Source organism: Vipera ursinii (assembly GCF_947247035.1).
Source record: "Vipera ursinii genome assembly, chromosome: 3".
NCBI lineage: Eukaryota > Metazoa > Chordata > Lepidosauria > Squamata > Viperidae > Vipera > Vipera ursinii.
The window spans coordinates 106,929,529-106,945,518 of record NC_139516.1 but is presented as its reverse complement, the minus strand read 5'-3'; the positions used below and the strand labels follow the sequence as shown (position 1 = coordinate 106,945,518).

General features: G+C 39.1%; 3 protein-coding genes across 3 annotated transcripts in view; 1 reads left to right on the top strand and 2 right to left on the bottom strand.

Moving 5' to 3' along the window:
• Nucleotides 1-4,840, bottom strand: part of SHCBP1L (SHC binding and spindle associated 1 like) — a 54,200-nt gene extending 49,360 nt beyond the window's left edge. The window contains exon 1 of the mRNA XM_083359089.1: nucleotides 4,671-4,840. The gene's annotated coding sequence lies outside the window, so the exon portion shown is untranslated. The remainder of the gene's footprint in view (nucleotides 1-4,670) is intronic.
• Nucleotides 1-15,990, bottom strand: part of NCF2 (neutrophil cytosolic factor 2) — a 518,710-nt gene that overhangs the window by 13,344 nt on the left and 489,376 nt on the right. The gene's annotated exons all lie outside the window — the stretch shown is intronic.
• Nucleotides 4,753-15,990, top strand: part of LAMC1 (laminin subunit gamma 1) — a 141,686-nt gene continuing 130,448 nt past the window's right edge. Inside the window, exon 1 of the mRNA XM_083359065.1 lies at nucleotides 4,753-5,223. Coding sequence (XP_083215191.1) covers nucleotides 4,848-5,223 — 376 coding nt within the window. The 5' untranslated portion in view covers nucleotides 4,753-4,847. The remainder of the gene's footprint in view (nucleotides 5,224-15,990) is intronic.

Sequence of the window (15,990 nt, the reverse complement as noted above, 5' to 3'; positions counted from 1 at the left end):
AAAGTAAAGAGTCATGCTCTGTTCAATGCACTTCTCCTGGACTTGCCTTATGGCAAATATGATGTCTGCTATATTCCATTCTGACTGAAAGCCACAGTGCCTCTGAGAAGTTCCTTTCTGAGACAGTGACAGGTCTATTCAGGAGAGTGTGGGCAAAGATCTTGCATGCAGTGGACAGCAATGAGATACATCTGTAATTTCTGCAGTCTGATTTGCATCCCTTATTTATAAAGAGAACCACAATTTCCTCTATGGATCAAAATACTACTACTTCTACTACTACTACTACTACTACTAATAATAATAATAATAATAATTCATGCGTATTAAAGCAACAGCAACAATGGGACACCACTTTCCCTATTTGCGACAGAGAAAAAAAATCATATTTGTCCTGTGAAAAATATAATTCCTTGTAGTCACAATTAGCTAAATCGTTTTCAGGCTCTATTTCTAAAAATTTGTAAACTTGTAAAAATATGTATTAAAGCATCAGATTTCAAAATGTTTTATTTTTATGCTGTATTACAGCCAATAAATCTGCCATGTCACTAATACTTGTATGATGGTCTTTGTGTAATAAAAACTAAAAACAAAAGGCACAAACTGTCTTTAATTCCTTTCCTCATCAATTTGTACCTGAGTTCTAAACAGAAGTCAGTTTGCCTTCTCTGCCCAGCCTGTCTTCCTTAAAAAGCAAACAGAGATCTTACACAACAGCTAACTCAATCTTTGTTTGCATTCCTGAATCTTAAAAGAGCTATGGAGATTCCATGGTGATAACTGTCTCTGACTTAGGGGCAATAAATCAGAACTAGTCCTTAGCTCTGTCTGACAGGAACAATCTACTGCAGAGATGATGAAGCTATTGTTTAGACCAGATCACATCTAGAAGGATAAATTAAATAGGAAAAAGAGAAATGGAAATGTTCTGTCATTTGGCTGTTTATGTTTATACATTGATATCAGCAGCAATATCTATTACTGATTGCTTTAAAAAAACAACTAAGAATTTTTTGTGTGAAAAGCTGCTGGAGGCAGTGTAACAATGCAGTTAATACATAAAAATAAGATAACATCTTGTCACACTTCATCATGGTTGAGAATAAGAATCTGAAATGCAATTAGGAAATTATGATTACCTTGATTCATAATGCCTGGAATCATCAAAACTTTAGTTTCCATACCAAGAACATCTATTAAGTTTACTATATATTTTAAACCCCCAAATTTCAGTAGCTATTACCGGTAGTTAACCTTATGGGAAATAATAAGCACTGCTGAATTGGATGGATTCTTTTACATCTAAAACAAGATTCTTCATAGGGATATTGGTTGAGCTTAGAGTAACCAGCCCCAGTCACAATCTAAATTAGATCACAAAAAGAGATCATGTCATTAAATTTTACCTTTATCAGTTCTCTGTAAATGTTCTGTTTGCTAAAGGATTACCGTAATTACTGCTGTTTATTGCTGCTTATTGTCAAAATGCCCTCTAGACTGTTCAAAAGCCAGGCACTCTCTAATTCTTTAACTTGGAAATGCAACTTAAGAACTGGAAGTACATAATTAGGGCTTGCCCTATTATTGCCATAGTTTTGGGGCAAAAATGTGAATTTTCTTTTGACCTAGGATATTTGGAATCTTTCCACTCCTGTATTAAGAACTGTGTGGTTTTCAGGCATCTTTAGCAAATCAGGCTAAAGCCACCTTGATTTGCAAAATAAATTCTTCACATATTGTTTATGAACATTTGAATTAGGTTCCTCCCCCCCAATAAATAGGCAAGAATGCAGACTTTCAAATACTTTCTTTAGGAATTCAGCTTGTAATATAAGTGGGCTTCATTTATCTCTGACTTTTAAATATATTATGCTGATTAATATCATATACTGCTTCACAGTGGTTTACAGCACTCTACACTTTTTATAGGTAGTCCTCAACTTGAGACAATTGAGCCCAACATTTCTGTTGCTATGTGAAAGATTTGTTAAGTGAGTTTTGCTCCATTTAATGACCTTTCTTGCCACAGTTGTTAAGTGAATCACTGCAATTAAGTTGGTAGTATAGGTTTTTAAGTGAATCTAGCTTCCCCATTGACTTTGCTTGTCAGAGGATCGCAAAATGTGATGAGGTAAAATGAGGACCCCTGGGACACTGCGACCAGTCATAAATATGAGTCAGTTGCCAAGCATCTGAATTTTGATCGTGTGACCCTGGGGATGCTGCAATGGTCATAAGTGTAAAAAACTGTTGTAAGTTGAGGACTACCTATACAGAGTCAGCATATTGCCCCCAATTATCTGGGTCCTCATTTTACCTACTGAAGTTATATTGTCAAATGTTTGTATAATTCTTTCTTAAATAATTTGATATCATTTTTAAATGGCTTTGGGTTAAATCGTATATGTAATGTTCCCCACCTAATATTCATTTAAACAAATGAAGTGCTTATGTGACTGGTGAATGTTTGGAAGGATACATATCATCAAATCATACATACTACAGAATCAGAAGGGACTACAGTTCCATGATCACTTTGCTTCATTTAAACAATTGATAGGCGTCCTTTTAGTTTTAAAGGAGGGTGAAAGTCAAAGTTGACTTACAGTTTGATTTGTTGTAAATGAAGTGTGAGACTGAATTTAAGATTTTTCCTAAATAAATAATTACATGGGTTCACGTTAACCCGACTAGCAAGACTATTGTTTTTCTTTTTTGTTCCCTTTCTTCTCTGTTAAAATAGAAATAGTTGGCTACTTGGGACAGGATCTTCACATTCTTCTTTAAATGTTGGAATAGTGGTGTATAAGTGGTATCCAAAATGTATAGTGTCAATAATGAATCTGCCCATATGCCTTATTTATTCAGGCAGCTTATGCTGCCTGACTCCCAATGAGTTGAAGATTCAGAGTTAAAAACACATAGAACAATTAAAGAAATACAAGGATAAAAAAGGACAAACAATGACAAAAATGACACAAACTTGACAGCAATAAACGCATAACCATATTATCCAGAAGGGGGCTTCAATCACCTACACCAAAAACCTATGTGTATATTATATTATTTGCTATAATTACTTTAGTATTATGGTAATTAACTGTGATCCAGAACCTTCAAATCTCTTGAAAATTTATACTAAATCAGAGCCTGTTTGCTTTGGTGGTGAACACATCAGACTAGAAACCGGGAGACAGAGAATTCTAATCCCGCTTTAGGCATGGAAGTGGGCTGGGTGACTTTGGGCCCAGTCATTCTCTCTCATCCCAACCCACCTCACAAGGTGGTTGTTGTGGGGAAAATAGGAGAACTATTAGATATCTTCACTAATTTGAGTTACTTATAAAGTAATAAAGGCAAGATAAAAAATCTAATAAATAAAAAGTGTATAATATGTATGTAAAATAGCTAGAGAGTATGCATCTCAAAATTGAAATGTAAGGACATGCATTTTAAAAGATGTACTATCTGATCACTTCATGGGAACTTTTGGGTATTTTTCTAAATGATTGAATTATGAATGATTTAAAACATTTTTAGAATACTACTGATTTATCTCAATAAGATTTTTTCCCTATAGGATGACTTTAACATTTAAGAAAGCATGATTAGATTACTATACTTAGTCAAGATACTTAAGAGTGTAATTCAACTATTGGCTGTTTCACCTTCAAATCTGAATGCATGTGTGAAAAGATTGGTGACTAGGATGCTTTATTCATTTGTACTGGGTTATCAGAGACTGTTCCTATCTAACAGACAGACTAAATATAGATAGATTTGAAGGACATGGGATTGAAATCAAATTGACTCATATTCGAATAAACACTGAAAATCTTGTTGTGACTATTATGTGCGGAGAGTAAAACTTAATCAAAAGGGCTTCCCGCTTTTAACTTCCACAAAGTCTTAAATTCGGGTATGTTTTAAATGGAACAAAATTCGGGGTTACATCTTCCCATAGAGCGGTAGTGTAAACGTATCTTTTTTATTCGCACGCTGAGAGATCCAAGCGTTTATTTATTTTTAGTAAAGCTGTTTATAAAACCAACCGTACAGTTGAGAAATCAGAGCTGGCGAGTTTGCAAACGGAGCGGAGAACGGAATCGTACTGTACAATATTTCCAAGTTAGACCACAACTTCAAAACTGCTGTGCTTTCCTTACTTGGAAATAAGTTCCCCGGGATTCTGCAGGACTTCCTTCCGCGTAAAAAATGCGCAACTAGGCAAGAAGCTACCATTCCTTGCAGCCAAGGGGCCGGGACTAAAGTCATCGCCTCCGCTGCTCTTTGCAGCGCTTCCGACAACTTTGATTTATTCCAAATAAATAAATACATAAATAAATAAATAACCTGGCTTGGCCTGGCGGCTTGGTAGGAAGTTGGGGATTTGCTTGCTATCTGTTCCTTTCTTCGCCTGCGAGTTTTTTTTTCTTTTTGGCAGAAAGTTCCCACGCGGGAATCCTTCCCCCATTCAGGGCATTCCAAAGGGGTGGGGGGAAAGCCCGCGCCTACAACGACCCTGGTCAAGCCCTCTCTCCCTCTCCCCCCTCCCCCGCCTCTGCTGGAGGGCTGCGTATCCCAGCGTGCAACGCGGTGCCCCCACCCTTTAGCAAAGAGAGCGGAGCGGAGGTTGCGTGCGTGTGTATGTGTGTTCTACAACTTACATGCCTAGTTGGTGGACGTGAGCGCTGCTGCAGCGAGCCGGGCCCTCTTTTCCTTGGGAGAGACAGCGGGAGCAAAGGGCGGGCGGGCGAGCGAGCAGGCGAGTTGCTTTTGCGGGGAGTCACCCTTGAAGGTGGGCGCTCGCTCTGGGCTTGAGAGAGGGAAGGAAAAGCCGCAGGATGGACGTCCGCTTGAAGCTTGGGCTGCTCTGGCTGCTGCTGATCGGGCCGTGCGGCGGCGCCATGGACGAGTGCGCGGATGAGCAGAGCGGGCGGCCCCAGCGCTGCATGCCCGAGTTCGTCAACGCGGCTTTCAATGCCACCGTGGTGGCCACTAACACGTGCGGCAGACCGGCCGAGGAATACTGCGTGCAGACCGGCGTCACCGGGGTCACCAAGTCCTGCCACCTGTGCGACGCGTCCCAGCCTCACCTGCAGCACGGCGCTGCCTTCCTCACCGACTACAACAACCAGGCCGACACCACCTGGTGGCAGAGCCAGACCATGCTGGCCGGCGTCCAGTACCCCAACACCATTAATCTGACCCTCCATCTCGGTGAGTGGCACCAGCCGGGCGGGGCCGGGGTGGACTAGGGGGTCTCGGAGGAGCCCTCAAGAGGGACCCTCTCCTGACCCATGGGGCCTTTGGGTCAGTGTCGCTGCTGCATCGCGGCTACCAAGTTTGGCAAGGCATCGATGTGCTTTTTTCTTTCTTTCATGTCTTCGTTCACTGCCGACGCTTGGGTTGTGTAGCATCTCCGGGGCAGGAGCTTGCGAAGAGCTAGGCCTCTGAACAGCGATCGTCCGCTGTGAAACTCTGGGGATGCCGTTGAAATTTTTATTAAGGATTCTAGTAAGCAGATGTTGGAAGGTAGTTTCCTCTTTGATCGTCGATGTGGTTGATTTCTTTTTCAGTGGAACAGGAAATGAAATAACTTTATGCTCCCACTCTCTTAACTGGTGTACAGTTAGGTCCCATTTGTAACTTGGGGTGAGTTGGGAGAGCTGCTTCTGCTGCTTCTTGATATCTGAGCACCAGGAAGTTGTGTTCCAAGTGATGGGATGTTAAGCATGGAATGGGGGAAAAAGACAATGAATAAATGCAGGATCTCTGTACTGCACCTTGCCCAGAGTAATGTGGGAAAGAGAATCAAATAGCACAATTGGCAGTTTCTTCTAACCATGTACATTATTTCTTTTCAGTAGTCTGCCAAAATATCTTAGTCCGCCCCCACCCATACACACAGTTTTCCCAATACAGTTGTAAAAATGATTTTCCACACACAATAAGGGCTCTGGGTGCATTGTGTGTAGAAATTGTTTGCAATACTTTTCAAATTGTGTCTATTAAAGTTGACTGGGTGTCTGCACAGCATCTTGATTTCTTAATGGATTCCCCCCCCCCCAAAAAAAAAGGGTGATGGAAGGAAACTGCGTTATTGGCTTTGGTTGCTGCTTACTAAAACAGGTGTGTAGGAGACAAAGAAACTTCATTTTACAAATTAGAGAAATCCAAATGCATTGAAATAGCAGCCACACCCAACATGAAGAGAGGCATATACTTTCACTTGTTTTGTCCAGTGGGGGCAATTAGTAGTGTAAATAGCCATTGTGTTCACTGCCAGATCTGGAAAACTACCAGGTATAAGTCAGTGACTGTAGTTTACATACTAATTATATAGTTTATAATTAATGTACATTTAAGTTGCTAGATTTCCATGCCTTGGGCAGTAGCAGAGGGAGCCTGTGGAAAAGCACAAGTTCTGGATCCCTTTCAGAATGGGTGCAATTATATAATTTGCAGGAGTACCACAATAATAGTTACTTATCAAAAGCCATTTGTATGTGTTTTTTTAAATGCGTGAAGATGAGGATTTTTTACTTTAAATTTAAGAGTATAATTTCCATATCTTGCTGTTTGTTCATCTAAGTCTTCTCCAGCCTTGTGCATTCCAGTGCATTACCCTAGCTAGGAAAAACTAGTTGAGATCCAGAAGTATGGGGGATACCAGGTTGAGAAAGTTTGCTTTAAACTATTGAAAATGAGCCTCAGTGTCACATTGGGCATACCATGATGCTTCCCTGTTATTCATATTGATGTCCCACTCTTCCTCCACTAAATTCATGGTCAAATGCATGAATGCGAACTTTCCTACCATATCCCTATAACCTGCAAAAAATGGGCTTAGACAGAGGCTTGGTTCACAGTTTAGCTAAACTATGGTTTGTGGGTTCCAATCTGGGTCAGTCACCTAGACAAAAGGTTTAGTCTTCTGAGCTTTTGGACTCATGCTGGAGCCCATCCCCATGGAACTTCTGTCTACCAGAATGTTTAACAAATTGTGGTTGTTTAAATCACAGTTTGGTGGAATACGCTGAGCTAAAAATAAAGCTATACTATGCTGAGTATGATACATGAACCTGGTTACTGATTTGTCCTTAGCCAGTGAATTGCATGGACAGTCAGCATTGGTAACTCAGCACCCATTGTTAGATCACTGTTTTGTGATTACATTGGTGCTTCACTCTGCTAATCCTAACGAACTTAATTCTGTGAACTCTTCCAACCTGGCATCCTCTGGGTATATTGGATTTAATTGAATTTTTAATTAAAAGATTCTGAAAGTAAATAACCTGACATCTGACATCTACTCATGCAAGTGTCCATCATTATAGTGCTCCTGAACTCTAACCCTCTGTCATTTTATCAGTTCCTTTCTGACACTTATGGTCCTTTCTCTCCTTACACTTAGGAAAGGGAGGCATTAATGAGCCTCACTGGTCTTGCATCTTTCCCTGGCTAAAAGAGAAACATGCAGCTAGTTGGACCTGAGTTGCTAAACTTTGACATTGTGGATAACTACACACAAAGGATTTTAGTTTTTGCCCTCTCGTTTATTATTTCTCAGTAACAGTTTCTTTCGCATCAATCCTGAGTACTTTTGCCTGAAAGGAGATTTATTTTTTTCCCTGTATCTTTTATAAAGTAACAGTTTTCTCCTTTTCTCATTTCCTGTGTTGGTTGAACATGCATTCTTCATTTTCCTGAACAAGGACTCAATTTCCTTTTCTTAACTCTTCCACCACCATTCCTCGCCATTGTGGCAGGAATCTTAACTTTCCTGTCGCTTAACCTAATTCCTTTCTGCTTTCTTGAAAATACTGGAGGGTTACTTGTCCAGTTACTTGTCCAGTTTTACAAATCTGTCTTCCTTGGGGGAAAAAATTTGGGGTAAGGGGAGACTTTCAGGTTAAAGATTGACTTGAGACAGCAACCTAAATGTAGAAAAGTTAGAACAATCACCACACAAAGGCTTGTTGCTTTAGGGAAATCGGTGGAGGGGAACACTTCCATGTCACCTTTGTACATCTGGATAGACTAAATACTTCAAAGAAGTAATCGGTCTCAAAGGTTAAATTGTAGCCTTGTGGTACTCAAATGGAATTTAAATAGGTAACAAAGCAGTTCCATAGTTTATCCCATCCTAGGCAAAATACAAAGGAAATGAGTTGTCTGAAAGAAATAATAAATTGTTGAGGCAGTATCTTAGGTTATTCCATGCTGGATTTATCCTTTCTTGGGTTTGCTTTGAACAATGTGTGTGGTGGAGAGAGATTTTGAAGTCTTCAATGTAGGCTTTAAAAAAAATGAATGAACTTTTTTTTTAACGACAAAGTAATCATTTCGGAAGGATGCTTTTGACACTTCCTGACTGCAAACATTCAAATGTTTGCACACCTGTGATGCAGTAAGTGTTCTTGGGAGGACTTTTATTCAAATATTATGATCAGCAGAAAGAAACAAAACAGAACAGTTGTTCATTTAGCAATTGCCCTGAATTTTGCCTGCATGCATTTCATGTTTTGAAGGAGGATGTTTGAGTTTCTATTATCTGGATGGTAAACAGGAACGCAACAGTGACTTATTAATCTGACTATATTAAAAAAATATTTTCTACTTTGTTGCCATTTCTTGGGGCAGGTTTAATTACGGCATTGGGTTAATTGTAAAACTTGTTTAAAATGTCAATATTACTAAAACGTTCCTAATATTAACAGAGAATTGTTTATTTCTGACTCACAAAATTTGCAGACCCCCAAAAGAATTGCACTCTGGAAATCTACTTAACATATTTCTGAGATTATTGGTCAATATAAAATTAATGCGTAAGTTAAAAATATCCTGATAAGCTTTAATGAAAGGAGATAGATTTTTTTCTTGTACCTTTGAGTGTTGATTGAGTGGATAAGACCCTGCAGTTTTCTAGGCAAGATTTCAAGTGGTTTGCCATTGCCTGCTTTCTAGGGGTGAGAGAGAGTGATTGGTCAAAGGTTACTCAGCTGGATTTGTGCATAAGGCAGGACTAGAACTTGTGGTTTCCTGATTGCCTCATGCTTTAACTGCTATAGAAACTGGCTCTCAGTGAAGGCAGTGCAGGTAGCCTTCTCTTACTGGCTGCCTTTAGCAACTGTTTCAGGTTACACAGTGTAAAAAATAGCTTTGCAACCAGTCCTCCCATTTATGAAAGTTGCAGTGTCCCTGCAGTCATATGATTGCCGCTTGTGGCCTTTGCAACCAACTTGTGACAAGCAGAATTAAAAGAGAAGGTACAAGAAAATAATAAGTTTGGGGTCACATATTTTACACTTAGCTGTGCCACTTAGCAACCAAGTTGCCATTCCCAAATATTGTCACTAAGCAAGAACTACCTACACAGGATCTTTTCCCCCCCAGAATATTCATGTAAATACACTTTCTGCAGTTTTCTTGGCCACTGTATGGACATGGTTTGCCATTGCTTTCTTGTGGTTTGGACTTTCTAATCTAGTTTGCATTCTAGAGATCTTATATACGGTATGTAGTCTAGACTTAAAACATTCATTTAGTGGCTGTTCAAAGTTATGACAGTATTGAAAAAAGTGACTTGGAACCAGGTCTCATTCTTTCAATAATTGCAACATCCCCATAGTCATATGATTGCAAGTCTGGTGCTTGCAATTGGCATGTATTTACGATGGTTGCAGCATCCTAGGACCATGAGATCTTTTTGCAGCCTTCCCAACTAGCTCCTGTCAAGCAATGTCAGTGAGGGAAGCTGCATTCCCTTAAATGGCTGTGTGATTTGCTTAATGGCCAAGACAAAAAAGCTTCTAAAATCAGACTCAGTCACAATCATTTAATGCCTGCATTGCTTTGTAACAACTTCTAGTCCCAATTGTGATCAGAAGTCAAGGACTACCTGTAATCTCCTCTTGAAGCGCTCTGCAGGCAATTAAAATGCATGCAGAAGAAGGGAGTGAAGAACTGGTTTGAAGTGCATACAGTTCATTTTTTAAAAAAATTCAGTTATATTAACAATGTAGTTGAGCCCATGAATAGTAGTTGCAGATAGCTGCACAGCTTTTGTTAGTATAAATTATAATTGCTGCCGTGTTGCCTGGGAATTGTTGTTTCATCATATCTGGAAGGCATCAGCTTAGGGAAAGGCCATATTCCAAATGCTATCAATTTCTGTCATTTGTGGCAGTAAAAGTTGGGCTATCTATTCTTGAAATTGTTACTTGTGGTTAAATGCACAGAAAAACTAAATTTGCCTTAAATCAGCTTAGTGTTGTTTGGAAATAGCTTTCTATTAGTGTAATTTTAAAGACAGATTAGAATGGAAGACAATTTAAATAACCCAACTACTTCAGATAGCCCTCATTTATCAATGATAAATTGGGACCAGAATTTTTGTTATTAAACAACATGGTCAAAAAGCACAATGTTACATGACTGCTTAATGACATAAATTCTGGCACTCCTGCTGGGTAAGTGAACCATTGTGGATCATTAAGCAAGAAGGTCATGTGATCTCTGTTTGCATCCTCTTGCCCACTTCCTCACTTACGTACTTTGCTTATAGGAAGCCAGCAAAGAAGATGACAAATAGTGATCACATGACTGCAGGGATGCTGCAACAGCTGGAGTTTTGAGGGCCAGTCATAAATACCATTCATCCAGCACTGTCCTAAGTTTGAATTGTCTCTGACCAAATGGTTGTTAAGTGAGGACCAACTGTAATTTCTTTCCATTGCTCATAAGAGGTCTATTTCATGACCTGTTTTTCCCCCTTCTTGCTTCACTTCCATTTGTTCTTCTTTGTTGCCAAGGTTCTTGTAGACTCCAGTGGAGAGCTTGTGACCCAGCTGATTATGCAGCTCTCTGTCAAAGTGGGTAAAAACACACACACCAAAAGACCTGTTGACACTGACAACATTAAAGCTTTTTCCATAGTCCAACATGTTATCTCTATCTCTAGCCCATTCTCCTTGGATTAATTTATTTCAAGTCTGGAATGAGTGGCATGGCTGGGTCTGTATTTATTGCAGTTGGAGAAAATTAAAAATGAAAAATCTATTTCACTAGATTAGATTGACAAAGGTGTGTTTTTTGTATACTGTAAGTTTATTCCTTTTTTAAATTCAAGAGATGCTATGACATGGTAAGCAAGAATTTTCCATTATAATTACACTTACGAGTGATATTTTCTGACCCTTATTTGCTCTTCTTGAAGCGTGACCCATTCTCCCCATTCCCACTGTCTTATTGCAAGAGAAACAAACTGTAGCTAATCTTTTGGGCAGAACAGTCCATGGTTTGATAGCTGTGGTCAGTAGGAAGGGAAGCCAGCAATTGCTTTATCATAGCATGCGCCATTATAGTGCTCAGTTGCAGGTAAGGCAGAATTGAGGAGTGTGGTGTCTTGTTTGATACTTTTCGCAGTATGGCAGCAGTATTGATGGGTGATATAATCACTATGAATGATGCTTAACAGCATATTTTGCCTTTACATGAAGGTTTCTTCTATGAACTCTCAGATATGGCATTAGACGTCAAAGGTTCACTTATGTCTTTTATTAGATTTATATCCTACCTTTTCTCCAGGAAATCAAGGCAGCAGACACAGCTCTCCAACCTCTACTTTATCCCCTCAACAACTTTATAAAGCAGGTTTGGGCTGAGGGAGGGTGACTAGTCAAAGTCACTTAGTGAGCTTTCATGGTTGAGGATGAACTTGAACCTGGGTCTCCCCATTCCTAATCCATCATTTTTAACCTCTCTGCTACCCTGGCTGTCTCCTTGAAGGTGTTAATGTTTCTCAAAGCTTCTGAATTTGTACTCCATTCCTAGTCCCTTCCCTAGAGAAAAGATGTAATATAAAAGATTGCTCTGTTAGTGAGGAAGCTTCTCCCTAAATGTTCTCCATGGGACTGCTGTGATTCTGCTTTGCTGTATTGTATTGAGTGCCACACATTTCTAGAGGGAGCAGTAAGGAGCAGACAAAGACAATGGTCCTCAGCTGGAAATTTTCATGCATTTTGTGAGTCATTTAGTAGAGAACAACCAAGCTGAGCAACTTTTATGCCTTGTGCTCAGTAAGCAGATTCTTGATTTGATTCAGAGCTCTACTATTTAAATATAAATTTGGCTGAACTCTTGTCTCTTCAGGTGAAGATAAATAATTTACTGATAGAGCAGTGATCCAGATATGCAAAATACTTAGAAGCAATTCATTTTAAAGTTACTAGTTGGTAATCGGATATTGACTTAGTATTTCTGGAACTCAGAAACAGATTTAGTATTTTGCCTTATAGCTTTTTTGCAAGTTTGTGTTTCTATTGATGTCATTCAGGCTCCTAATATTGTAATTACATTTTTGGAATAGAGCTGAGAGCAGTATACAGTTTCTTTCTCATGGTTTACCTCTCTTTTTAATACTTATTCTAAAGAGGTCAGTGTCCCTGAATTTCTTATTGACAGTTGAATGCTGATTTGTCCTGTTTCATCTAGATCAAATTCAACACATTTGGCCACATTGGGGTAGCCGCAGTAATTCTCCTTTCTCTTATAGATGGGCTGCTTCTTACTCCTTGGCTGTATCACATGGTCCCAATAATATGTACCAGTGCCTAGTTTGGAGGTATTTCTGGAGTCATCATTGTCTTTAGAAGGCCAGTTGGCTTCCTTGGCTACCTAGGAGCACCTCTTCCCACTTCAGTTTGTATACACATACCAACTGTGCATATTCCTGGACAGGGATGACTTAGCAACATTTGTACAGATACTAGTAGTCTCATATTTAAATGATAATGTGCTGCATGTAGAACAGCCTTTGCACATCGTCCAGATGTTGCAGGATGTGTTGGCCGAATTATTGAGTAGGGTACATGACTTGGCACATGTGGTTGAAGTAACTACCCTGGTACAAACCAAGGATACTGCACTAGGCTTGGGTTTATAGATACAAGGCCTTAACCAATTTGCAATCAGGGTAACAGTAAAAAAAATCTCTGCCATTATAGACCAGGTAGGTCATGAAGACAACCAAGGAGGTCTTTCTCCAAGTATTGAGATCTGAGGGACTGCCTTCTAGTATCTGTTGCAGGGGAACTATTTGAACTTCAAATGACTTCTCCCTTTCTTCTTGCTTAGTGTAAGAGAATCAAATTAATGTTGCCACTATAGTTTGGTTGGACAGCCAATCTCATCCATAAGATTCACTCCATAAGCAAGGCTGTCATTGTTGGAGCTCCCTATTTGTTAGCCCATTTTAAGTTATATCGTGAGGATTGCAAAGATATGTTACTTTTAATTCCCCAATTACTTTATAAATGTGGAATCTCATTGTGTTTTATTTACAGAAATCTCTCTTATTTAAATTTGAAGGGGAAAGAAGTAAATCAGGACTCATAATACAGTGTAGAAACCTCTAGTATACAGTCTCCTTTTAGAAGTTATCCTTTTGAATTGCAGATCTAGTGGGGTTGTTTTTCTTTTAATTAGTTTCCATCTTAAAGTAATAAGCCCAACCATGAAGAGTTAGGATACTTAGAATTGCACTAGATTAGGAAATAATGATTAGGGTTTATGTAGGTATATTTTTCTGACAAAAATGTAACATAATAGTACAAGAATGAAAATAACTTTAAACTGGATTGCAGCATATTAACTGCTTTACTGTACACAGTGTGCGTCTTTTTTGAACTGCATAGGAACTTATTTTTGTTTCCTGCATTGAAAACAAATCACTGGTTTGCAGCCAAAGATTTGGGTTGTTTTTTCCAATCTATGAATTTTAGTTTTCTTCACTTCTGTAGTTTCTGACTACCCACCCACATATTCTCTCCCTCTTTGTCCTATTTCCTCTCTAACATCAGTCTCTCTCTAGTCTTTTCTGGCTCTATCTTTCAATCACTAGGTCTTCCATTGGAGAGTTTCCTCCTCCTCCTCCTCCTCCTCCTCCTCCACCACCACCACCACCACCACTTCCGCTCAGTTGCTAGTACTAGTCTTTCAACTATACGTTTGTTTCAACTGGACTATAGCATAGTTGTGGGAAGAAAAAGGAACAGACAGACTTGAATGAATAATTTAAGAGACAATATTGGTGGAATTCCCAAGTAATGAACAAATTAACCACACTTGGCACTCCAACCTGTACATTTATCCATGGTGATTATTTTCAAAGTTGCACCTAACTTTGTTATTAAAATAATGATGAGTCCTATTTAGCTAAAATTGTTGTTGTGTATACTAGTGATATAAGGGACGCAGTGGCTCAGTGGGTTAGGACGCTGAGCTTGTCGATCAGAAGGTCAGCAGTTTGGCGGGTCGAATCCCGAGTGCCGTGTAACAGAGTGAGCACCTGTTACTCGTCCCAGCTTCTGCCAACCTAGCAGTTTGAAAGCATGTAAAAATGCAAGTAGAAAAATAGGGACCACTACGGTGGGAAGGTAACAGCGTTCCGTGCACCTTTGGCGTCTAGTCATGCCGGCCACATGACCACGGAGACGTCCTTGGACAAGCGCTGGCTCTTCGGCTTTGAAATGGAGATGAGCATGTGCGGTGGAACCTTTACCTTTACCTTATACTAGTGATAGAAAATCCCAGTAAAGCATCAGGTTTTATACTCGATAAATTGAAGTGGGACTCCTAGGCTGTAATTGAAAACCCACTCTCATTGAACATAGAGGACTTGCTCTTGAATATGTGTCTGTTAGAGTGTCAGCTGAAACGTCAACTGTATGCTTATTAATCTTTCTTAGAATATGCACATAATTGGGGGAAATCTGAGAACTATCTCTAACTGTACATTTTGTCAGGAAATCCTTTGGAGACTTTGTTAACTCAAGATCTGGGAATAGCTTTAGTGATTTCACTGAGGTATTTGCGGAGCCCTGAGGGGACACTATTTTAGTTAGACTTACAAAGGCTGATTTACACGTTGCAGGTTCCAACTTGAGTACTTAAGGAATCATTTTTTTAAAAAAATGGCCAGCAGTTGTTCAGCTCAATTATATAAAGTTGCTGTACAGCTCTTGATCTCTGCCCTGAACCTCCATTTTTTTCTCTCCAAACCTCTCTCCCTACATGCTTTTCTCACACCAAGAGACACTTGATAATACTAAGCATGGCTGAGAATTTATTTTCAGGAATAGAATGAGTGGGAAATTATTTAAGGAGAAGAAGGAGGTGACTGTGTGGCATTTTGCTATACAAAATAGCTGCTATTTGTGGTCTTGGACAGACTTGTGACAGAGGGATTTATTGATAGTGCAGGCACTTCTAGCTGTCCCTTGACATTTTTAATGTTACCTTTTATCTGCTCTTAATACTTTTGCGCTTACGTTAAAAAGGTTTCTGAAGATGTACTTTAAATAGAATGATTCACCATGCCTTAGGCATTATTTTGCGCTGTTGCCACCAGTGGTTTGCAAACCTACTGGAAAGCACGTAGTGACTAACTGGAACCCATGATATATCAATTCAAACATCAGAGCACTTTGTAGTTAGATTTAATCATTTGATGGGATATTTAGAGGAGCCACAGTGATGATTACTTCATTAAAGTTAAGAGATTTTCTGTGGCTGTAATAGTTTTGATTTGATAGTTAGAAGATTATATTTTCTTTGTCCAATCTCTCTGTTGATTATATCAAGTATAGTAACATTTATGTGAGGACAGTATTTACTAGGATCTTTAAAACACTTTTTTACTGGTTGGCATATAAATCCAGAAACGTTTCTAGGATATCTTTTATAGCCTGCTTATTTACACACTCCCATACCAGTCATTTGTATGTATTGTACACTAAAGAGAAGCGAAATGAGGTCTTAGACTTTTTTCCAGGTTTATAAAACATTCTCTTACTGTTTTGAAAGGATTGTTATTTGTTAGAGATGAGTTGCTGTTGAGAACATGAGAAGTAAGAAATTGAAAAATGCTTGTTTATATGATTGGAACATAACACACTTAATACAAAGATGCTGAGTTGAATA